Here is a 23,490-nt window from a genome sequence, read left to right as displayed (position 1 = left end):
CCACCCAGGTGCCCTTATTTAGGCCTTTTAAATTTTCTCTCAGCAATGTTTTGTAGTTTTCAGTGTAGACGTCTTGCACTTTGAAAAAATTTTTTGACTTGCTCTTATTTTTCTAGCCTTTTTTTTTTTTTTTAAGATTTTATTTTTAAGCAATCTTTATACTCAACGTGGGACTCAAACCCATGACCCTGAGATCGACAGTTGCCTGTTCCACTGACTGAGCCAGCTTGGTGCCCCTTCTTTTTCTAGCATCTTGAGGTGGAAGATTAGGTTATTGATTTTAAACCTTTAATGTTTTCCAACATAGGCACTTAGAGCTATAAATTTCCCAACTCAGCACTGCATTAGCTGCTGCATTTACTAAGTTCTGGTATTTCATATTTTCATTATCATTCAGTTTAAAAGATTTTCTAATTTCTATTGCAAATTTTTTGGGGGGGGGCATGGTTATTTAGAGTAAGTATGTGGCCTAATTTTCACACACTTGGGGGACTTTTCTAGTTATCTTTCTCATTGATTTCTAATTTAATTTTGCTGTGGTCAGAAAACAGATACTATATGTTTTCAGTTCTTTCAAATGTTGAGACTTGGTTTGTGTAAACAGACCAAACAATACAATTGAAAGGCAAAGAGTTGTCAGATTGGATAAAAAAACGAAACCCAGCTATGTGCTGTTTACAAGAGATACACTTTAAGGATACAAAATGGTTCAAAGTAAAAGGATGAGAAAAGATACAGGATACAAACACAGAAGAAAATAAAGCAGGAGTAGCTACATTAATATCAGACAAAGCAGGCAGTTACAGCAGGAAGTATTACTGGAGACAAAACTGATACCTGTGTGAAACTAACAGTAACATATAACAACACTTGATTTGCATACATCTAACAATATAGTTAAAAAATATATAAAGCAAAAGTTGAAGAAACTAAAAGTGTAATAGACACATTTATAATCAGAGTTAGAGATTGTAAAACACCCCTGTCAATAATAAGCAGCCCAAAATTTCAGTAAGGATGTAAAACACTTAAACATGATTAATCAGTTTGCCCTTATGGACACAAACAGAGCATTTCGCCAGACAACCGCAGAATGCACATGCTCTTTCGTGTTCACGGAGTGCTTCTGCTGCATTCCCTCCTCTCCTTCTGGGGATCCAGTATTCATGCAAGACCTTTTCACTGGATTCCACTCGTCTCTTATGCTTACTTAGTTGTGTCTTTTTTTTTTTTTTCTCTCTCTCTCTGTGCTTTGGTTTGGTTATTTTCTATTGATTTATCTTTGATTCCCCAATCCTGTGTTCTGCTGTGAGCATTGTGCTGTTTAACCCATCCAGTGGGATCCTGCTCTCAGATACTGTAGTTTTCAGATTTAGAATGCTCATCTTACTCTTTTATAGATTCCAGTTTCCTGCCCAGAATTTCCATCTTTTCATCTATTGTATCTATCTTTTCTGTATTTTCTTTAGTATTTCAGTCATAGTTATTTTAAAGTCCTTTTCTGGTAACTCTAACATTTGGATCACTTATGAGACTGCCTATTTTTCTTCTTGATTATTGGTTATATTTTCCTGCCTCTTCTCATATCTAGTAATTTATTTTTAGTAAATGCTGGACAGTGTGTATAAAACAATAACAGAGGCCCCAGATGATTTTATCCTCCATCAAATAGAGGCTCCCCCCCACCCCCTTTCTCCTGTTAGGTATGTAGGATGAGGACCTAATCACCTCAGGCCAATCAGAAATTGAGCCATGTTGGAACTGGGTTGTAGGTTTAGTAAGACTTGGTCTAGCAGTCATTTGTCCCAGTTTCTCAGGCACATCCCTTCCTTTTTCTTGAGAGCTGGTGGATTTCTTTCTCCTGAGCCCATGAGAAATTCATGTCTGTCACTGGGAGGATTTTAATTTAGCTCTTTGGCCTCCTGCTCGGAGGGGAGGACCAGCAGTGTGTTTGAAGCAGGTCCCTTCCTTCCCGCAATATTTTGTTTCCTAAGTATTATGAAATTGTGGGAGATTTTATTCCAGCCTTTGGCCTAGCTACGTGTTGTCCTGCAGAGCCTCAGAGCTCAGTAAATGCTCAATGAAGACAACGGGGTGTATGTTTGGGACATCTCAATTTCCAGTCTGTCATATCAGTATCATACCTGGTTTCTCTGGGCCCTGGTGGAGTTGCACTGCCCGCGCTGAGCCCATTTATCAGCTCTGACCCAGAACCATCAAAAGCCTCCAAGGAAGAAAATGGCTGACAGTTGTGAACTCACCTTAGAAAGGCTTTTTCCCCTCTCTGGATTTTTCATCTAATTCAGTGGTTCTCAAACTTTTTGGTCTCAGGACCTTTTTACTCTTACAAACAATTTAGGACCTCAAAGAACATTTTTAAAGGGGCGATATGTTGCTATTTACCCTGTTAGAAGTTAGAACTAGGAAAATTAAAAAATATTTACTAATTCAGGGGTGCCTGGCTGGCTCAGTCAGAAGAGCATGCAACTCTTGATCTCAAGGTTGTGAGCTTGAGCCCCACATTGGGTGTAGAGATTACTAAAAAAACCCAAATAATCTTAAAAAATTTACTAATTCATTTAAAATAAGTATACTGAACTCTTTATATATTAACACAAATAATATTTTTTGAAAAATGCATTTTTCAAAATAAAAAAATGTAGTGAGAAATGATTTTTTTTTTTACAATTTTGTAATATTTTTCATGTCTGGCTTAATAGACTACCGGATTCTTACATTAGTATCTATATTCAATCTGTTATGATATTCCTCATCATGTAGCCTTGGGAGAAATCTATAATTTGTTGTGAGAGAAAGGGAGTGAAAAAGGGAGGTAAATAATGTCTCAGTATTGTTATAAAAATAGTTTGATATAAAAATAGTTTGAGCTCACAGATGCTCTGAAAGGATGCACTCAAGGATCCCTGGATCCAACTTTGAGAACTGTAGACCTAGTCCTTATTGCTTCTAGAGCCCTCTGATGTCTTTGAAAATTTTTCATAATTATAATAATTTATCTTTCAAGAATTTCATAATTTTCAGAACTTAGCTTTCCCCAGATGTTGTGATGGATCAGAATTGTTCTTGGGGCGCCTGGGTGGCTCAGTCGTTAGGCGTCTGCCTTCAGCTCGTCATGATCCCAGGGTCCTGGGATCGAGCTCCGCATCGGGCTCCCTGCTCAATGGGAAGCCTGCTTCTCCCTCTTCCACTCCCCCTGCTTGTGTTCCCTCTCTCGCTGTCTCTCTTGCTGTCAAATAAATAAATAAAATCTTAAAAAAAAAAAAAAGAATTGTTCTTGTGCCGTGACCTACTGCATCCTGTGGGGGAGTGGGCGTCAGGTGTGACCCTGGAAAGCACATGGCCAGTGGTTATTAATGTTGCTGCATATTAGAATCACTGGGAGAGCATTTGAGATTTTTGATACCCAGGCCAGCACCCCAGATCAGTGAAATCAGAACCTGGATTTGGGTCCAGATTTCAGTATTTTTAAAGTTCCCCAGGTGATTCCAGGGTGTGGCAGGTTGAGAACCACACCCATAGAATAAAAGAATACTCTGAATTGCCACAGTTCTCATCTCCTTAAGGCATTTATTCCTTGTATGTGGCAAGATGTGTCTGTCTCTGTCTCCTTGCCCCCCCCCGCCTCCTGCCCCCCAAGTTTCCTTTTCCCCATTTTGTAAGTATTTCTCCCATTAAAAAGTTTTGAGCCTGTTAGGCCAGCCCTTCCAACTGTCACACTTCCCTCTATTTGTTCTTTTTCCTCTTCTCTTCCCATTCTCCCCTTAGCCTTTCCCATTCCTTTCACTTCTTTCAAGGTAGAACTGGATCATTCATTTCAGACTTGGTGTATTAGACTCCGTGGTATCTGTTCTTCGTTTTAAATCTACAAAGCCAGGAGTGGGCTGTGTTATAGTTTCTCTTCCAAGGAACAAAAACCATGTGAAGATTGGTCCTCTCATTGGCTGTCTAAGGAATAAAGGTGTTCTGTCCTTAGCTGAGGCCCTCCCAGTCTATCGTAGGCCATGGGTAGAACCTCGGGCCTGCTCTGGGGTACTTGCCCCATTGGCTGAAGGTGGGCATAATAAGTCTGCTCTCAGTCCCTTTTCTCTGAGATTCTGACCAGCTAAAGGTCAGTGTATACTGTAGCCTGGGGAAGATAGCAAGGAATCCAGTGTATATAATGTCTGTGTAATCTCAGACCTTCCACGTTCAGTGCTTTGTGATGGTCTACTTTGTTGTATGCTCCTTGCTTGAGAAGTCAGTGAGGAGATTTCTGCGTACACAGTGGTTCTTTCACGTCTTGGCCTCTTTTGGTTAAAAGTAAGCATGATTGTTGTCTACGCCCTTTGTAGAGGGTGCCCTTCAAAGGGAGAATCATAGACCAAAGCCTCTGGGCTACAGAGACTTTGGAGAGCATTCAGGCCAACCCTCTTCCGGAGTAGCAATCATTTTTAAGGTCTCTCTGACCTGAGCTGTTGGCATACCTCGTCCTGAGATCACCCCTTCACTTATGGTTGGGATTTGCGAGGGAAAAAGTCTTTCCTCACACGGAATTGAGATGTGCAGGACCAGTTGAGTGACAGACCAGGGACCAGAACCAGATTTCCAGATTCCCAGTCAAGTGCTTTTCCTGCCACATCGTGATGTCATGAGGTCTAAGCACAGACCCCAACTCTCAGAAAGAGGACGATTCACTGAGCTGACCTGTGCCTCAAGAGAGCAGGGAAGATTGCTGGGGATTGGCTGTGGACCAGGAGAGACAGGTAATTGTGTGGGCAAACAGCACTCTAGTCTAGGCAGCAAAAAAAATCTCAATTTGAGATCTGGTTGACACTACTGACTGTGTGACCTTGAGCAGGCGACTGTCCCCTGAGCTTGCCTCCTGTGGTATATAAAATACGGAGAATAATCCTTGCCCTTTCTGCCTTTTGAGAGGCTTGAAAGCGCCCATGAGCTAGCAGGTGAGAACTCTGAATTTGGTGGTATCAGACAGAGGCACTGGCGGGGGTCTTGGCAGCAGTAAATGGGTCACACCCTCTTGGCTGCACAGGTCCGGGAGGCCCTGAGGAAAGCGGAGAAGGAACTGGAATCACACAGCTCATGGTATGCTCCAGAGGCCCTTCAGAAGTGGCTGCAGCTGACACACGAGGTGGAGGTGCAGTACTATAACATCAAGAAGCAAAACGCCGAGAAGCAGCTGCTGGTGGCCAAGGAGGGGGTGAGACGCGCCCTCCTGCTGTCCTCCGTGCTCCTGGCCCACTCCCTTCCCCCACCCTTCCTCCTTGCCTCCGCCTCTCTCCGTCCCAGCTGTGGGACCAAGAGATATCCCGGTGCTGGGTTCTGTTTCTTTTCCTGATGCATAGTTCCTGATGATGTCCTCAAGTTTCTGGAGGAGGGAATGAGGGAAAGATGAAGCCGGTGGAGGCAGTAGAGGGAAGGCTCTGTCAGCCCCGCCTGCCATGGGGCAGAGCCCTCCTGGGGTCGGGGGGCCTAGCAGGGGGTCCTGCTGCTTCTCTCATTGCCTCCATCTTCTTTCCTCCCCCACTCTTTGCCCTTCCCTTGCCTTCTTTTTCCTTCTTCTCTTCTTTTCTCTTGTGCAGCCTAAGCTGTGCTAGGAGGAGGAAGGGGACCCAGCCACAGAAAGGCACTTCTCATTTTCCAACCTCTAATCCCTGCTCTGTTTAAGCTGAGGACTTCATCTTTGCAGGCTGAGAAGATAAAAAAGAAGAGAAACACACTCTTTGGTACCTTCCATGTGGCCCACAGCTCTTCCCTGGACGACGTGGATCACAAAATCCTAACCGCAAAGTAAGTAGCACCTGCTGCCCGGCTCTGGTGATGCCCACCCATCCTCAGAGCTGGAGGGTGGGCAGAGTGTCCGACCCCAGGTGTACTTCTTCACTGGTAGAGGGGCGGTGCTGGTCTCCTGTCCCGGCCTTTACCCGCCTCCCACGTTACTCTTTTTTTTTTTTTTTAAAGATTTTTTTTTTTTTTTAATTTATTTGACAGCGAGAGACACAGCGAGAGAGGGAACACAAGCAGGGGGAGTGGGAGAGGGAGAAGCAGGCTTCCCGCTGAGCAGGGAGCCCGATGCGGGGCTCGATCCCAGGACCCTGGGATCATGACCTGAGCCGAAGGCAGATGCTTAACGACTGAGCCACCCAGGCGCCCCTCCCATGTTACTCTTAAGTGTCTGACTTAATTGTGTTCTTATTTGCAACGCCTCCCCCCCCCCCCCAGCTTGCTCCTCTGACAGGCCTCATTCCTGCTGGGGCTCCCAGCCATGCATGGCTTCACTTCTGTCCCCTGTGCTCCAGGCAAGCTCTGAGTGAGGTGACGGCGGCACTGCGGGAACGCCTGCATCGTTGGCAGCAGATTGAGATCCTCTGTGGCTTCCAGATTGTCAACAACCCCGGCATCCACTCCCTGGTGGCTGCTCTCAACATAGACCCCAGCTGGATGGGCAGTACGCGCCCCAACCCCGCCCACTTCATCATGACGGATGACGTGGATGACTTGGATGAGGAGATTGTGTCACCCTTGTCCATGCAATGTAGGTGACCTCCTGGGTGGGCGTGAGGGAAGGAGCTCTGAGGCCCGGGTTGAGAAGTTGTTGGCCATTGCTGTGCTTCAACAGCATCTGGGGCAGATACCAAGGGAGCGAGGTCAGCGCCCGGCCTTGGGTCATGACGCACAGCTCACATCAGGATATTCCTCTATGGTTGTGCTCTTGGTGGATTTTTCTCGCTGTATGTTGTGTCTGCCCCTCTGGGGCTACTGTATTCAGTGTGTCTCCCTTCACTCTGTGTTTTTAAAATCCCTTTATCCTCCTTTCTCTTCCCCATGTGCCTTTATAAAAACAATCTCCTTTAGTGGTTCATAATATAAAAATGATATTCATTTTTGCCTCTTGAGTGCTTTTATTTGTGTTTTCGTTTTTGTTTTTTTTTTTTTAAGATTTTATTTATTTATTTGACAGAGAGAGACACAGCGAGAGCAGGAACACAAGCAGGGGGAGTGGGGAGAGGGAGAAGCAGGCTTCCCACCAAGCAGGGAGCCCGATGTGGGGCTCGATCCCAGGACCCTGGGACCATGACCTGAGCCGAAGGCAGACGTTAACCGTCTGAGCCGAAGGCAGACGTTAACCATCTGAGCCGTCTTAACCGTTTTCGTTTTTGTATTCTTTATTCTTAATTGCTAAAGTGGACGAATGGGATGATATCTTTTTTCTCTCTGCCTTTTTGTGTGAGGCCCCATGAAGCAATAGTCCCTTAAAGAGACATAGCCCTAAGTCCTCCAAGCCAGAAAGACGTTCTTGTCCTGGAGGGATCTCCTGCACAAGCATGTCTGGCTTTCCACCTGAATTCTTGGACCTCTGCACCCTTTCCTGGGCCTTCTCTCCCCGTCTTCTCCCCTCCAGTGGTGAGAGCTGAGTAGAGCAAAGTCAAAGAGATAACTCTCTGTGGGAAATCTTTTGCAAATGAGGGGCTTACCCCTGAGTGGCCTGGTTGAAATTTTCTCTGGATCAGAGGTGATTTTAAGGTAAAGCTTTGGTCCTGGGCCCATATCCCATGAGGCTGGCTTAGGGGCTCACTTTCAGAAAGCCAGATTCTTTCATCAGGCTGGATTCCAGCTCCAGGCAGGATTTGTTTGTAAATTTGTTCAGCAATACTTTGCCTCCGGCCAAGCTGCGTTGTCACCGTGATGTGATATCCTATGAGGGCTTTAATCAAAGGCCCAACGAGGTTAAGATCACTGGCAGGCAGGTCTTGATCCTAAAGGCTCCTATGTTCCATGGATTGGAAGGGACCTTCATTAGCTCTGAGCTACCCACCCCTTGCCCCCGGCCCTCCCTTTATCCCACTGAAGGGTGGGCTGAAGCCCTCTGTAAATCAGATTCTCTTCTCCTTTTGGCCTGGCTGTTGGACCCTAGATGCTGCCTGGCTGATGGGGCGTAGGTTCAGTGACCGCTCTCTCTGCTCAACATCCGCCGGCTCGGATGATCAGTCCCTCTGGAAATACCCGGGTTTGAGGAGCCCCTTTGGGGCTTTTGTTTTTCCAACTTTTGGGACTAAACCAGCACTCCTACCCCATGAGCCCCTTCTGCCTGCCTGCCTCACTCCCCTGCCTGCTCCCTCTATTCCCTCAGCACTGCCCCTACTAACTGCAGGGAGAGGTTCGGGGGTGAGAAGAATCAGCCTGCTCAGCTGAGGGCTAGAGAGAGAACACCCATGGTGATGGAAGGCTTGGGCTTCTCTTTTCAGCCCAGCTAGACAGAAGTCCTGGTGGCCCTTCTTCCAGCTGGGCTGGGATGGAAAGAGAGAAGGAAAGTTCCTTTCTCCCTTTTCTCCCTTTTCTTCTCCCTTTTCTTCTCTTTCCCCCTTTGCCTCTTTCTGTTCCATGCTGCTTCTTCCTCTTCTGCCTCCCTTCCATGCCTTAAAAGCCACCAGTCATAGAAGCCCTGCCTCCCCAGCTCTCCATCACTGTGGAATTGTGTTCTCTCCCTTGCGGCCCCTCCGTGGCTTCTGGCACCCTTGTTACCTGGCTCTTTCTCCCATCTTTAGGGAGAAGTCAGGGCAGCCCATCTCTCAGGGTAGAGGAGCAAAAACAAAGGTAGAAATTCTCTTTCCAGCTGGAGCTGGAAGTGAGCCCAAGGGGGATGCTCTAGCACATTCCCAAGTTACCTGGTGTCCACATATCCCCTTCACTGGGCATGGTGGCCATTATCTGCCAAGAGCCTGATCTATAGCATTGTTCCAAGAGCTGGCTCTTTGTTGTCTGTACACTTGTTAGAAGAGATTTGGAAAGTGAAAAGTGTAAATATGAGCATTAAAAAAAGGCACCCAAAGCTTCACCCTATTTGAGCATCTTCTCTGACAGTCTTCTGAAGTCTGTGGAATTTTAAATAATTTTTTATGTGGTCAAGGTAATAATGACCACTACTATTTATTGAGTGCCATGAACTGTGCCACGTACTTTAAATGCACTCTCTTGAAGCCTCACAACAACCCTGCAGGATTTTATAAATCAGGACTTAAAATAGGGAAGTAAGTTGCACAGGGTCACGGCTACAAGTGGAAAGGCTTTGTTTCAGACTCTAGTCTGTTGTGTTCCATAGCTCGAGGTATTTCTTTTACGTCTAATTTTGTATCCTTTTGTTTCCCCTGAGCATTTTAATAGGTATTTTTGTGTTTTTCAACTCTTAAGCAGCATTTTTAATAGCTGTAGAGTTTTCCAGCATTCGGATATACTATCATTTTCCCCTTGTTCCAACTTTATGTGTACTTTCAAATAATTATTAATACCGATGTGATGAGCGTGTTTGTGTATAAATCCTTGTCTACATTGCGAATTATTTCCTGAGGTTGGCTTTCTAGAAAGGCTGGTTCTTAGTGCTCTCCCGAACCTTGCCCCACACCCCCCCGTCCCACCCTGCCCTGCCTGTGTCCTCCCACTCACCGCCCTGCCTCTCCTTTCTAGTCATGGTGGCCCTCGGTCTCCTTCCATTGCAGCTGCCACTAAAACTGCCCTGGGCACCTCATCATGAATTTCCCCTTCCTTTCAGGAGCCCTGGTGGGAGGTCTTTGGGAGGAGGTGCCCCAGTCTCCAGATTGGGCACCAAGGGCCCAGAGTGGGCCGCAGCAAGCATTTCTCCAGGGGCAGACCTGCTTGCCTGCCAGCCCGAAGGAGGCTGGCCCTTCCTCACCCTTTCCTCCCTCTCTTTGCAGCTCCCACCCTGCAGTGCAGTGTCCGGCAGCGCCTGACGGAGCCACAGCACGGCCTGGGATCTCAGAGGTTGGTAGAGGGCGAGGCTGGCCACTTCTTGACAAGCCGGGTCTCTCTGCGGCGAATGCGCAGCCTTTCATCTGGACAGTCTTTCAGTTCTGAAGGCCACGGGACCAGCGCTCCATCTGCCTCTGCTTCTTCTTCCTGCTCCTCTCCCGCCGCCACCACCACCACCTCCTCCACCACCACCTCCATCACCACCGTCCATGTCCACCCTGTTTATTACCGCCACAGCACTTCCTATTTCCTCCAGATGGGGCCCTACCCTGGCCCACCCCCTTCTGACAGCAGCGCTGTGATGCCTGGGCATTCAGAGAGCTTGGGGTATCGGCTGTCTCTCTTCTCTTTCTTTCCTCCCTTCCTTCACTTTCTGCTGCCTTTACCTTGGCCTCTGCCTGCTGGCTGCTGCTTGGTCAGCTGGGGGTGTGTGTGTGTGTGTGTGTGTGTGTGTGTGTGAGGGTGTGTGTGCAGTGGGGCAACTTCTCCTTGTCCTGTCCTCTCCCAGCCCCGGGGCTCCTTCTTAAGGTCAGCCTCACTTCCCACAACTTTGTGCCCTTCTCTGTTTGGGCTTTGCCGACTCTAAAAATGAGTACAGCGCCCCTCCCTCGTGGTCCTGTCGCACTTGGGCCTGAACTCTGCACCTGCACATTCGTTGTTTCACTGGAGGCCTTGCTTCCTTTACTCCTTTGATAGAACATTTATGGATACCTGCTCTGGGCCAGGCTCTGCGGGGCAGGGGGATTCCTAGATGAATAGTCAAGAATTACAGTCTGGTCCGGGAGAGGTACACACAATTACAGAACAAGTTGAGAAGTGCTACGGGGGTGTTGAGGAGGGAGTGACTAAGAGTGTGCACCTGGGTGGAACGTGTCACAAAAGAGATGACATTTGTGCTAACGCCCTGTGTACAGGAGCAGAAGAAGATGCGGTCTAGGCAGAGGAAGCCTGATGGGCAGAGGCGTGGATGTATTTGTGGTTAGGACCTTGGACGTGTGTTGGTGGGAAGGGGTGGCAGATGAGGCTAGGAGGGGGAAGGGCTCTGAGAGGCAGGGGGCTTGGGCCATTACCTTTTAGGAGAGGGAGCACTGCAAAAGGATTTCTAAAAGGAACAGAATCAGATTTGCATTTTAGAAATAACATTTTAGGGGCCTGTATAAAGAAGAGAAGGGGAGACTACAGAAATTTGGAAGTCACTGAGGTAGACCAGTAGGGGAGGTAGTGAGGTCTAGGCGTGGCAAGGAGAGGATCAATTTGGCAACGGGCTGGGAGGGGTGGAGGAGAGGGAGGGACCTAGGAGGACACTCAGGTTTCTGGCTTGGGTGACCGAATGGATGTGGGACCCTTCACGGAATTAGGGAACTGAAGAGGAGAAACAGGTTCAGGGTTTTGGACAAGAAGTTTATAGGTGGGACGAGCCTAAAGTACTCACTTTGAGTAGGGATTTCAGGTTCTGAAGGGTCAAGTAATTTTCCCCAGGTCCCACGGCTCATTAGGAACAGAACACAGAGTCGAACTTGACTTTCCAGGCCCGGACACTCTTCCGGTATTTCTGTCCTTCTACGAGGACTCGATACGTGAACTGTGTAAGAACTGGGGAGTGGCTTCCTGCCAAAGCCTGGTCTAGCAGGGGCTGGGCCTTTCCCGGCTAATACCTCAGGAGATAGGCTAGGGTCAGAGATGAGAGCCTTGAATTAAGCTTAGGGGAGCCTCAGAAAGTCCCTCTCCTCCAGAGGGACCTCTTATCTCGGAAGTTGTGACCCAGCCCAGCCCTGGCCTCTGGGCTGCAGCCTGCTCACGCTGCTGTGGATTTTTGGTCCTGCTTCACTCTGGATGCCAGTCCCTCTCGCTCTGCTCCTGGAACGTCCGGATAGTTATCCATGAGGGCTGTTCCTTTGTCTTTCACCAAGGGACTGCCCTTGCTAGCACTTTCACCCAGCACTGTGGCTCATTTTCATTCTCATCCTCATTGTCATCCAAAAGCTTAGGCAGGGAGACTGCCCCTCCCCATAAAGGTGGAGAAGACTGGATTGGGGTTCGGGGCACTAGGGGATGCTGCGAATCTCATGCTCCAAGGCCCAAGCCAAGGGCAGTGGGGAGGGAGGGCAGGGAGGTACCTGCACCCACCTGGCCTGTTCACTACTGAATTTTCTTTTGCACCATGCACCAGAGGATCGTCTCTAAAGACAAACAGGCTCTCTAGTAAGGTTAGTAGCTTGGTATGGAAGCCCCAAGGCAGCCCAGCCTTTGGGGAGGGACACCCCTGGCCTGAGTGTCTCAACGATTCAGGGAGGGAAAGTGAGCTTGCCTCAGCAGGCCTCTGACCTCCTGCATCTACCTGAGCTTCCTCCAGGCTCTTTTCTGGCTTTGGAAGGTCTCAGCTTTTAACTGATGACAAGGCATGGAGGGATGGGAATCATGGCCAAATGGGGCTGTGGGCCACAAGGAGTGAGGCTGGGAGGGCCCCAACCCCCTGACTGCTCTCTCTTGGCATTAGAAAAGTAAGCTCCTGGGATCCTCATCTCGTCAGCCTAGAGGGCCCCTTTTCCCAGTGCGGTTGCTCCCCAGAACTGTCTTGGCACCTTGCTCAGTGGCCCATATGTGTGTAGAAAAGGCAGGATATGGAGAGGATCATCTTGGAACTTAGGGAAACGAGGGCACATTTAGACAGAAGGATAGTGTCAGATATACGAAACCAAATATGAGACTGAACATGAGTAAACAGTAGAGGATGTGGTTGAAACAGTATCTGTAGGATGGAGTTGGAGCTGGGATTGTTCTCTGCTGTTCCTTGTCTCCAGGAAGATACTGGCCCACGGGGTAGTTGCTTAGTTAATTGTTTCCTACCGAGAATTAACTGTCCAGTAGCTATGAGCCAACCTTCTGCTTTTGCTTATTTTCGGGGCCTGGTGCCCTTCCTAATTTTTGACCCACAGCCTCCTCCTTTCCAGGTCCTATGGCGCTCTCCCCTCCCACTCCTGACTTTTCCCCTTTGCTTCCTGACTTGGATGTTTAAGCATTTCCCTTAGCCCTCTCCTCTGCCCCTACTGTGGGTTCTCCTCTGGGAGAGCAGAGGGAGAGTTACGGGACTGGCAGGGGACCCCCAAATTTACCCTTTTGTCTGTAGAGGCAGGAGAGGAGGCATTCAGAATTGGTTTGTGGGCCTTCTTAGGAATAGCCAGCCCCTTAGAGGGTCTCAGCTTTCTCGACTAATCTGTGTGTGTGCATGTCCAGTGTGCAGTGCCACATCCCCATAACTCAGCCTTGCAAAGAAGCCTCTTGTGATTGGCCCACATATGGGTCTTCCAGCTTGACTGGCCTCATCATCTTCATTCCCACAATACTTCCTACATTTCCAAGTGATTTGCCAACATATTTGATCCTCCAAACAGCCTTGCAAAGTAATTGAGTTGGTATTGTCTTCATTTGGCCAAAATTGAGGACCAGCAAGGTTAGATGACTTGTCCAAGGTCACACGACAAGCCTCAGGCAGAGATGGAAATTATGACTTCTAGTGGCAGCTCTTCACAACCACTGCTCCTTTAAAGACCAACATCCTGTCCTGTCTTTCTGCACCTGCCTACACTCTCCCTCTCCATTCCCGTGAGAGGGTTGAAAGAGGCAGCGTCCTGGCCTTTTGGGGTGCATAAGGGATTGTTTGCAAGGCTGTTCTAACCCTCTCCTCCCCAGCCTGGGTCAGGCCCACTTACCGCATGTGCCCTTTACCTTGGGGCCTGGCCCAGACTGGATGTGTCCTGGGGTGTGACAGGAGTCAGTCTGGGAGGAAGGCATGGGCAATGGTGACTCAGAGCAATATGTGGGTTCTGTGTCGGCTTAGGGTTGAGTCCTAAGAAATCTAGCCAGCTGTGGGAAGGCAGAGATTTTACTGGGGGGGGATTTAAGCGTATGGTTGCACCGGGTTAGGGCCTGGCCACTCAGCAGGGTGGGGGCCCGTCATTAGAAAGCCCTTTGCCAGACAGAGATGATGGTGTAATGACTTTTGGTTTTGCTTCTTGTTTTGTCTCTTCTTTCTCCATCACTTTTCCCTTTCTTTCTTTTTTTTTTCTCCCCTTGGTCCTTCTTATATGTACCTGCTCCTCCTTTTGCCTTTCTTTCTCCTTGATTTTACTCTCCTCTCCCTGTCGCTTCCCCAACCTGTCCCCATTCCCTATTCCTGCCTCATCTCTTGTCCTGTACTTATGGCCTACTCAACTTCTGTTTCTCATCCTTCTCTCTTGCCTACCTGCCTGTTTATCCTCTTTTCTCTCTCCTACCCCTCTTTGCATACTCATTTCCCACCCCGCTGTATCTTCTCGTGCTGTTTCTCTCTCCTCTACACCTTCCCCCATCCCCCTCTCCTGTATGTGTCCCTTTTTTCCTCTCTGCCCTGTCTTGCAGGGATTTGACCCTTTCCGATTCGGAGTCCTCCCTCCACATGAGTGACCGCCAGCGTGTGGCCCCCAAGCCTCCTCAGATGGTCCGTGCTGCAGACGAGGCCCTCGGTGCCATGACTTCCAATGGCAGCCACCGGCTGATTGAGGGGGTCCACCCCGGGTCTTTGTTGGAGAAACTGCCCGACAGCCCTGCCCTGGCCAAGAAGGCACTCCTGGCGCTGAACCATGGGCTGGACAAGGCCCACAGCCTGATGGAGCTGAGCCCCTCAGCCCCACCTGGTGGCTCTCCACCTTTGGATTCTTCCCGTTCTCACAGCTCCAGTTCCCCAGACCCAGACACGCCATCTCCAGTTGGGGACAGCCGAGCCCTGCAGGCTAGCCGAAATACACGCATTCCCCATCTGGCTGGCAAGAAGGCCGTGGCTGAGGAGGATAATGGCTCCATTGGCGAGGAGACAGACTCCAGCCCAGGCCGGAAGAAGTTTCCCCTCAAAATCTTTAAGAAGCCTCTTAAGAAGTAGGCAGGATGAGAGTGGCAGTGGCGGGACAGCTTGTCCTTCCCTGGTCTTCTGCCTCCCCTTCCTCCCCTTCCAAGACACCTGGCCCCTCGAGTGGGGGCCTGGGAGGGGCTGGCCCAGGGGCCTGGGCACTGTACATACCTGCCCCCCTCATCCTTGGGTCCTTCAACATTATTTATTAACTGACCACCATGGCCTGCCTGCCCTGCCTTTCTCCCAGCCACGGGCTGCGGCTGCCACCCCCTCTCTACTTCAGTGCATGTCTTAGTTGCTGTCCCCTCAGCTCCCACCTCCACCTCTGGGGTCCAGCTTCTGTCTCTGCTGTCCCAGTTTTGAAGTTTGGTTTCTTGTTTCTCTGTTTCCTGCTTTCAGGCTCCTCCCTCCCACCACTCCCCAACTTCCCCTAGCAGCTAGGCGGGGGAAGATAGGAGTAACTTCCGACATTTGTGCCTCAGACCTGTTCCACCCCACCCACGATGGTTCTGTTTGCCTCAGACTGGGGCCGAGGGCCTAATATTTGAGGTTTGTTCTTTGTTGAGTGTGGTGGACCAGAAGGAGACTTGGCCTGGAGCTTGCTTGAGCCTCCAGGGGTTCATGGGGGAGTGGAACACATTCCTAGAGAACAAGCTACTAGAGAATTTTGAAGAGAGGCTAGGCTAGGGGGTAGGTCGAGAGAGACTCCTCTTAGTTGGGGGATGAGTAGATGCCAGAGTTGTGGGCTACAGGGCAGTCACCTTTTCTCTCTTCTCTCACCTACACCTGCCTCTTTCTTATCCTTGCTCCCCCACACTGCAGGAGGGTTTGACTGTAAGAGGTGCTGCCCAAATGCTCCCCAAGCATCAGAACTGCTGGAGCTCAGACAAATGGTTTCCCTGGCCATGGGAGCCTCAGCCATGATACAGGGCTCTAATGGGGCCCTGGAGCTGTTGGGCAGGATATTGTTGCATTTGAACCAAAAAACATTTTTAAATTGAAAAAAGAAATCTCCTGAATTTCCCAAGTGCCTGCACCACATACTCCCCTTGTCAGACCCCATTTTCATGTTACTGCATAGCTTGGGCCAGAGGCTCAAAAAGGACACAGCTGGTTTAGGGAAGGGGGTGGCTGAGGAAGACCGTATAGGCGAAGGCAGCTGTGTGACCTCTTCCCCCACACCCTTCCCACCCTCTAGACAACTCTCTCCCTTACCTGTTTTTGCTATGGCTGTAAAGGTATTTTCCTTTTGCCCCACTCCTTCCCATGCCTTTACTCTGGGATCCTATTTTGGGCCTGGGGTGCAGGCACCTGGGGCTGGTCTTAGGAGGGTGCTGGGCTGCAGACTGCCTTGTACCCCCTGGACACCCTCACATGGTTTTTGTGTTATTTCGTAAGACTCTTTGAAGTCCAATAAAGCATGTAGGAGATTTTAACCTCTGCTGGCTTTGACTCTCATTGTGTTCTTTGTGGCATAGTAGACAGGATGAAGAAGAGACTATTTCTCCTTGGCCAAGGAAAACTGAAACTCTATAATACACATACCCCAAAGCTCTCAGGAGAGGCTAACAGTTGAAATACAGCATGCCTGCCTCGTTAAACTTGAATTTCTGGTAAAAACTTTTTTAGTGTAATTATGTCCCTGCAACATTTGGAACACATTATTTTTGTTTGCTAAATCTGACAACCCCATCTTTGGGCCATCTTTACCCTATCTATCCTATGGCTTTGCCTATCACCTGTGACTTTTAGAATTACTTTACAGGGAGCTTGGGGTGCATCTAGAGGGCAGTGAGGAACCGATGAAAGATTTTAGAAAGGTATGCCACATGAGCTTTCATGAAAATCAAGTTTGTGTCCCCCAAATCAGAAGCTTCTATGTCACTTGTATATTACGTCTCTTATCTATTCTTACTCCCCTCAATCACCAAGCACTGTCCATTCTGCCTCCACAAGGCCTAATTGCTGACCCTGTTTCTGCCACCATCCACTGGATAATTATAAGAGCGAATGGGCCATGGCCCTACCCTGCTCAAAACTCTCCCAGAGCTCCCACTCCGTCAGAATAAAATCAAACGCCTTGGGCTCGCAGGGTTCTCTTCCAAGGACTGAGTGCCAGATTTCCTCCGTTCTAGGAGCGTGGGGCTCGCGGCTGCCTCCCGCTATGAGTCGCAGGCTATAGCCCACATCGGATAGCAGTCGGGTTATTCTCTCTCTCTCTTTTTTTTAAGATTTTATTTATTTGACAGAGAGAGAGACAGCGAGAAAGGGAACACAAGCAGGGGGAGTGGGAGAGGGAGAAGCAGGGGGACTGAGCTACTCAGGCACCCGGGTTATTATATTCTAACAGTCGTCAAGACAAGAAAGGGTTTTGGATGGTTGGGTTTTTATTTCAAAAATACCTGAACCACGCTGACTTGGGCCAGGGCCCGCCAAGGAGAGGGGCGGGGCCGGGGCTGGCGGGCTGTGCGCGCAGCGCCGGGTTCTGGCCCCGGATTTGGCGTTGCCCACAATCAATATGGCGGCGGGAGAACCGCGTTCTCGCCGGGCGTGCCCACACCCAATGTGGCCGTTGGAAAGGCTCAGTTTCCAGGGCCCTGCCCGTACTCAACATGGCGACTATCGGGTGAGGGCCGATTTGGGGCTATGCTAGCCCTGCCCACGGGCCGGGGCGCTGGGAGCGTCGAGTAAACGTCATTCGAGCTCCGTCGCGTCGCTTTTGCGTCTCGGGTGGCGGGAGCGGGAAGGGGATTCGGATTGTCGCGCCTCCGCTCCGTGGAGGAAAGTGCCCTCTGGCCCCCAAATCCAGTCCTTGCACCTCAGCGCCCCCAGGAACCCGACCCTTCGCACTCTACCACCTTCTCGATCCCGCCGGCACCGCCGAACTGCAGCCCCGTCTCGAATCCCGTCAGCGCGTCAGCCACTGGCCGCGATGCATGTGATCAAGCGAGGTGAGAGGCCGGGGAGGGGGCGGCGCGTTAGGGGGAGCAGGTAAAGGGGTCGCGGGCTGCTGCCGCCCGTGCAGTTGGCGGCGCCCGCCCGCCTCTACCGCTTCCCGCCCTGCCCGCCGCGGCTTCCCGCCCTGTCAAGCCTGCTCGGCCTCTGGCTTGCGTCCGTCTGTCCCTCCCAGCCCCCCAGCCGGCCTTCAGTGTGAGCCCCCTCGGCTTTGTCATCCTGCCGCCTTTCAAAAGAATAATACCTCCCTTTATCGAGTAGTTACTGTGTGCGCCGAGCACTTTCCGGGCAGTATTCCTTAGTTCCGCCTCTCAGGTCAAGAATCTGAAGTGCGGAGAGAGGTCCGGTGACTGACGCAAGGCCACCCAGTTAGTTGATGGTGAGGCCAGGGTTGAACCCAAGGCTAACATCGGAGTGTACTGGAAAACCCTGGGGCTGGTGACCTGTCCTAGGGAGTGGGAGGAGTCAGAAAGAAGGGATTCTGCCTTCAGTTTCGTGATCTCTTCTGTGAGGGTGTGGGGTGAAAAGAACAGATCTTAGCCACAGACATGCCTGGAATTTGCCCTTTGTAGGAGATGTGTTTCCAATTTCCCCCGGAGTAGTCCCAGAGGAGTTTGGGACTGGGACTACTGATACAGAATCAGAGTAGGGAGGCCAAGACGGCTTCCGACAGGATGGGGACTGGGAAGAGCCAGGGACTTGGGTTCTTCCTCTACAGTTATTTCCCATTAGACTTGCCGAGTTCGTCCTTTGTGCCGGCCCTTTGCTTGGCAGTGTGAAATTATAAGAGGAGACAGTCCCTGCCTTGGCAAAAGGTTTAATCGGATTGGAAAAACAAGAGCAAAACATACATTTAGCAGAGAACTGTAAGGCAGGTATGAACAAAGTTTGACTTGAATCTGCTTGCCTCTGTTAAAGCAGTAAAGTTATTTCAGAATTGTAGGCACTTAGTACTGGTTGACTGACTGGATGTTTTGTCTACTGGGCTGTGAGTATTTCAAAGATGGGGACTTTATGCCCACACTTAGCACCGCACTTGCCATGAATAAGAATTCAAAGAATGAATGAGAAAAATTATTTTAAAAAATAGGATATGATGAATGCTGTGGGTAGGCAGGTGGTTGATTTGGTTTTGTCCAGGTAGTTTAATAAAAGCCAAGAGATGGAGAAGTGGACAGTGATGGCCCTTCTTCCAGTTTTTAGTATCTTGAGAACATCATTCTCTAATTTCCCTAGTCCTCCATTTTAGCTGATGAGACCAAAAGACCAGAATACGTAGTTCACTTTTATTGGTCCATTCCTGTGAATGAAATGAACATCTAGTCTTTTTAGACCTTTAGAAAAAGGTATGGAAGGATGAAGATTCCCTTACGAGAAGTCTGTAACAAATATGAATTGAAAACTTGTGAACTTAAATTACTGGAGTAGATAACACCCCTGTGTTGTATTTTTAACCTTTGGGTCCACTTTGAAATACCGTAGTTTAAAAAGTACTTCCTACAACAAGCTCTAAAAGGCAGGGCTTATTTTGTTTCTCATTCCTTCAGAGAACATAATTTGATCCAGATGATTCTCTGCTAGATTCTGCCAGTGTAGCATTCAGCAGGGCTTGTTAATATACAAAGTTGTACTTGAATTTATTTTATTTTTGAAAAAATTTTTTAAAGATTTTATTTATGTATTTGAGACAGAGAGCGTGAGAGAGCACCAGCGTGGAGGGGGTTGCGGGGAAGAGGAGATTAAGATTGCAGAGGCAGACTCCACGCTGAGCTGGGAGCCTAGAGTGGGGCTCAGTCCCAGGACCCCGGGATCATGACCTGAGCCAAAGGCAGAGGCATAACTGACTGAGCCACTGAGCCACCCCTTATTTTTTATTTTTATTTTATTTATTTTTTTATTATTTTTAAATATTTTATTGATTTATTTGACAGAGAGAGACACAGTGAGAGAGGGAACACAAGCAGGGGGAGTGGGAGAGGGAGAAGCAGGCTTCCCGCAGAGCAGGGAGCCTGATGTGGGACTTGATCCCAGGACCCTGGGATCATGACCTGAGCCGAAAGCAGATACTTAATGACTGAGCCACCCAGGCGCCCCTATTTTTGACTTTTAATGTGCTCAGGGTTTTTCTTTTTCTCTCTTATTTTTGACATGCCAATGAGTAGCAGACTAGCTTCTGTCATCTTTGTTAATTTTAATTTTATCCAGGAGGGCAACTGGCAGTCAACCTAACTTGTACAGTAGTCCTCTCCCGCTTATTCAGGGTTTTACTTTCCACTGTTCCAGTTACTCGGACACCTGCGATCTGGAAGCAGATGATCCTCTTGAGTATTGTCAGAAGGTCACTAGTAGCCTAACTCTACATCATAGTGCCTATGTCATTCACCTCACTTCATGTCATCACATAGGCAATTTATCATCTCACATCATCACGAGAAGGGTGAATACAATACCACAAGATAGTTTGAGAGAAAGAGAGACCACATTCACATAACTTTTATTGTAGTATATGGTTATAATAGTTCTATTTTATTATTGGTTATTGTTGTTTATCTCCTAATGTGCCTAATTTATAAATTAAACTTTATCATAGGTATGTATGTATAGGAAAAAAACTATATATAGGGTTTAGTACTTTCTGTGATTTCAGGCATACATTGGGGGTCTTGGAATGTATCCCCTGCCGCTAAGGGGGTACTACTCTACTTACTGAATGTGCTTATATCTTGCTAAGCACTCTGAGGGAAATAATAGAGGAAGAAGGCAGCTTCATCTTCAGAGATCTTAGGATTGTTAGAGACATAGGGATAATCCATATGAAAATTGTTAGATAACAGAAGGAAATAGTAGATGAGTTTTTCTCTTGCTGTCTTCCGATATTTTTCCTGAGGGGAGAGTATTGTATTGCTCAAGGAGATTAAGGTTCAAGAATAAAAATTGAGAACCATTGCAATAAGTGCAGTGTAGCTGACTGAGTTATAAAGTGTGCTTTGGATTATAGTATAGTTCTCAAACTTTGGGTTGTAACCCACAGTAAAAATAACATTTTACATCATGACTGAGAACATACCAGTGTATATGTATGTGTGTATAAATTTTCATAAAATGAAATGAACATTTTCAAAATAATTCCTTTTAAAGCATCCATTTGTACTCTGATAATCTCTCTTCTATTCCAAATCTGTTCTCTAGCCCTTCCTCTCTTTTCCCTTTTCTCTCTCCCTACTTTCTTCCTAATCACCTTTACAGCCCACTTTATAAATCTGTGTGGATATTCTGTTGGCACTGAGAAACAGTGGTGAGGAGGCAGACGTAGTTCCTGCTTTCAAAGATCTTAACAATCAGTTGCGAAGGATAGACACATCAAAAAACTTAATATAATAAAATATGATAAATACTCTGATAGGTAAAGTAAAGGCTATAGGAACCCATTCATTCAGTTATTCAGAAAGTATTTAGTACTACTTTGTGCCAGGAACTGTTTTAGGTACTAGAGATTACAGCAATGAACAAAACAAGCTAAATCCCCTTTCTTATGGAGTTTACATTCTTGTGTGGGTGAGAGTGGTAAGTATACATAAGAAACAAATAAACAGAGGAATCAGTTAATTTCAGATAGTGATTAGGGAGATGATGACAAGTAAACCGGTAATGGAGGTGATTGAGAAGGTAATCTTGGATGAGATAGTCGGGGAAAGCTCTCAGGAGCTGGCATTTGAGCTGAGCTCTGAGTAGTATTAGGAGCCAGCTATGTGAATATCTGTGGGCTGAACCTTCCAGGTAGAGGGGATAGAAAGTTCATACCTTGTAGAAGAGGCACATCCACATCCTTGGTCTTACAGTATTAGCAAAGTCTTGCTGAAGAGAGCATTAGAGAAGACAGTTTATAATCAAGAGGAAATAAGACAATTAGTATTCTAGAGGATTTCAGAAGAGATCAGTGTGAGTTAGAGTGCTTGGGGCAGGTCTCGTGGATATGGTGAGAGTTGAAGATTAAGTAGGAGTTAGATGTATGGAAAGGTGGAGGAGGGACTTTTAGGCAGAGCAAGGTACAGGCATTGATGGGGATGTGGGAATGGGAGGCCCTGTTGGGGCTTACTGATATTTCACAGGGAACAGGTGAAGAGGTGATAGGGGGCCAAACTAAGGAAGACTTTGCTTGAGAGAAGAGGATAACGTAGGCAGTGACAAACAGGGATTAATGAAGTGATAAAGTCAGTGTCTAGGGGTTGCAAAGTTGCCTAAGTGGAATGATAGGCTAGAGAATGGTCCTTTAGACCATTAGTCTGCCTCCCCCTTCCAGTGCGAGTTAATACAATTGCTATTGTACTTTTTGTCAGTTTCCTGATCAACTTGCTAGCTACAGAAATCTGTTTGCTAATATTGCCTCGTGGTCACCTGTCTGTTTAGTTAGCCAGTTGGTAGAGCATTGAGGGCCTAGTCCCTTTAAATTTACTCTGTTGCAGAGTTAAACCCTGCATATGTGAGTCTGGTCAGAATAGGAGATCACAGTGGTGATCAGAAGGAGAAGGGCTGTCGTAGTGGTCATATATCTGTGCAGAAGAGCCCAAGGTGTTTTATTTGATGATAGGTTTTATTGATGATAGGTTAGTGGTGCTGTCTTACTGTTGGTTTATTCTTCAGCCAGCCACTGAGCTAAGTTTCAACATACAGATGTGAATGAGAAGGCCAAGTGTAAACACATATTTAACATGTCCTTTAGTTACTAGTTAAAAAGGATTGGAGGAGCAAAGAGAGATAAATTAACATTTATTGAGTGTCTCTTGTCTATCACAGATACTGTGATCAGTGTTTTCCCAATGAGAGTAGCCTTTTTTTTTTTTTAACATATAATGTATTATTTGTTTTAGAGGTACAGGTCTGTGATTCAACAGTCTTGCACACTTCACAGCGCTCACCATAGCACATACCCTCCCCAATGTCTATCACCCAGCCACCCCATCCCTCCCACCCCCACTACTCCAGCAACCCTCAGTTTGTTTCCTGAGATTAAGAATTCCGCATATCAGTGAGGTCATATGATACATGTCTTTCTCTGATTGACTTACTTTGCTCAGCATAACACTCTCCAGTTCTATCCACGTCATTGCAAATGGCAAGATTTCATTCCTTTTGATGGCTGCATAATATTCCATTGTATATATATATACCACCTCTTCTCTTTTTCATTCATCTGTTGATGGACATCTTGAGAGAGCAGCTTTTTAAAAATGAGATATAATCGTTGTAATTATACCAAAGTTTTTAAGACAAAAGCATTTTTTACCTTACCTCATTTTGTTGTCACAGTAAACTGATGAAGTAAGAAGAGGTATAATAATTATCCCCATTCTGTAAGTGAAGATCTGTTAATGACAGATCATATTATGTGGCTTGCCTAAGACAAGCTGTCTAGTGATTGGATATATCTACTATTCTTGATAGGAGTAAATAAATAAAGGTTAGATGAGCTATTACCGAAGCTAAACTAAGAATAATAGGCCTTTGGAAGGACAAAGAGGAATATGTTCTAAGTACAGAATCGTAAAAGGACTAACTAGGTAAGGTCTACGTGTATTTGTCTACCATATCCCCAAAATATGAAAACTAAGAGGTTGCAAAAAATCAGAACAGAAACTAAGACGTTGTCTCTGGAATATTGTCTTGAATTACAAATAAAGTACTTCTTGGGGCACCTGGGTGGCTCCATCAGATAAGCATCCGACTCTTGATTTTGGCTCAGGTCATGATCTCAGGGTCCTGGAATCGAGCCCCATCTTGTCCCACCTCAGGCTCTGCGCTCATCAGGGAGTCTGCTTGGGATTCTCTCTCTCCCTCTGCCCCCCGCCCCCCCCCCCCCGCTCATGCTC

The 23,490-nt window shown here is 47.6% G+C and overlaps 2 protein-coding genes across 6 annotated transcripts in view; both read left to right on the top strand.

Moving 5' to 3' along the window:
- Positions 1-16,108, top strand: part of STIM1 (stromal interaction molecule 1) — a 187,318-nt gene extending 171,210 nt beyond the window's left edge. The window contains exons 8-14 of one of the 5 annotated variants that reach the window (XM_078058478.1): positions 5,051-5,218; positions 5,708-5,808; positions 6,318-6,553; positions 7,934-8,026; positions 9,729-9,795; positions 11,954-11,990; positions 14,182-14,368. In XM_078058478.1, the coding sequence (XP_077914604.1) occupies positions 5,051-5,218; positions 5,708-5,808; positions 6,318-6,553; positions 7,934-8,026; positions 9,729-9,795; positions 11,954-11,990; positions 14,182-14,226 (747 nt within the window). In that variant the 3' untranslated portion in view covers positions 14,227-14,368. Of the gene's footprint in view, positions 1-5,050; positions 5,219-5,707; positions 5,809-6,317; positions 6,554-7,933; positions 8,027-9,728; positions 10,111-11,953; positions 11,991-14,181 lie in introns of all 5 variants that reach the window. The other 4 variants (XM_078058476.1, XM_078058479.1, XM_078058475.1 and 1 more) reach the window with 4 other exon arrangements.
- A 1,160-nt stretch (positions 16,109-17,268) lies between these two features.
- The window catches only part of RRM1 (ribonucleotide reductase catalytic subunit M1), a 37,313-nt gene continuing 31,091 nt past the window's right edge, over positions 17,269-23,490 (top strand). The window contains exon 1 of the mRNA XM_036074420.2: positions 17,269-17,619. Within this exon, the coding sequence (XP_035930313.1) occupies positions 17,601-17,619 (19 nt within the window). The 5' untranslated portion in view covers positions 17,269-17,600. The remainder of the gene's footprint in view (positions 17,620-23,490) is intronic.

The sequence above is a fragment of the Halichoerus grypus genome, chromosome 11 (assembly GCF_964656455.1).
Source record: "Halichoerus grypus chromosome 11, mHalGry1.hap1.1, whole genome shotgun sequence".
In the NCBI taxonomy this organism is placed as follows: Eukaryota; Metazoa; Chordata; class Mammalia; order Carnivora; family Phocidae; genus Halichoerus; species Halichoerus grypus.
This window is presented reverse-complemented; position numbering and strand designations above follow the sequence as displayed.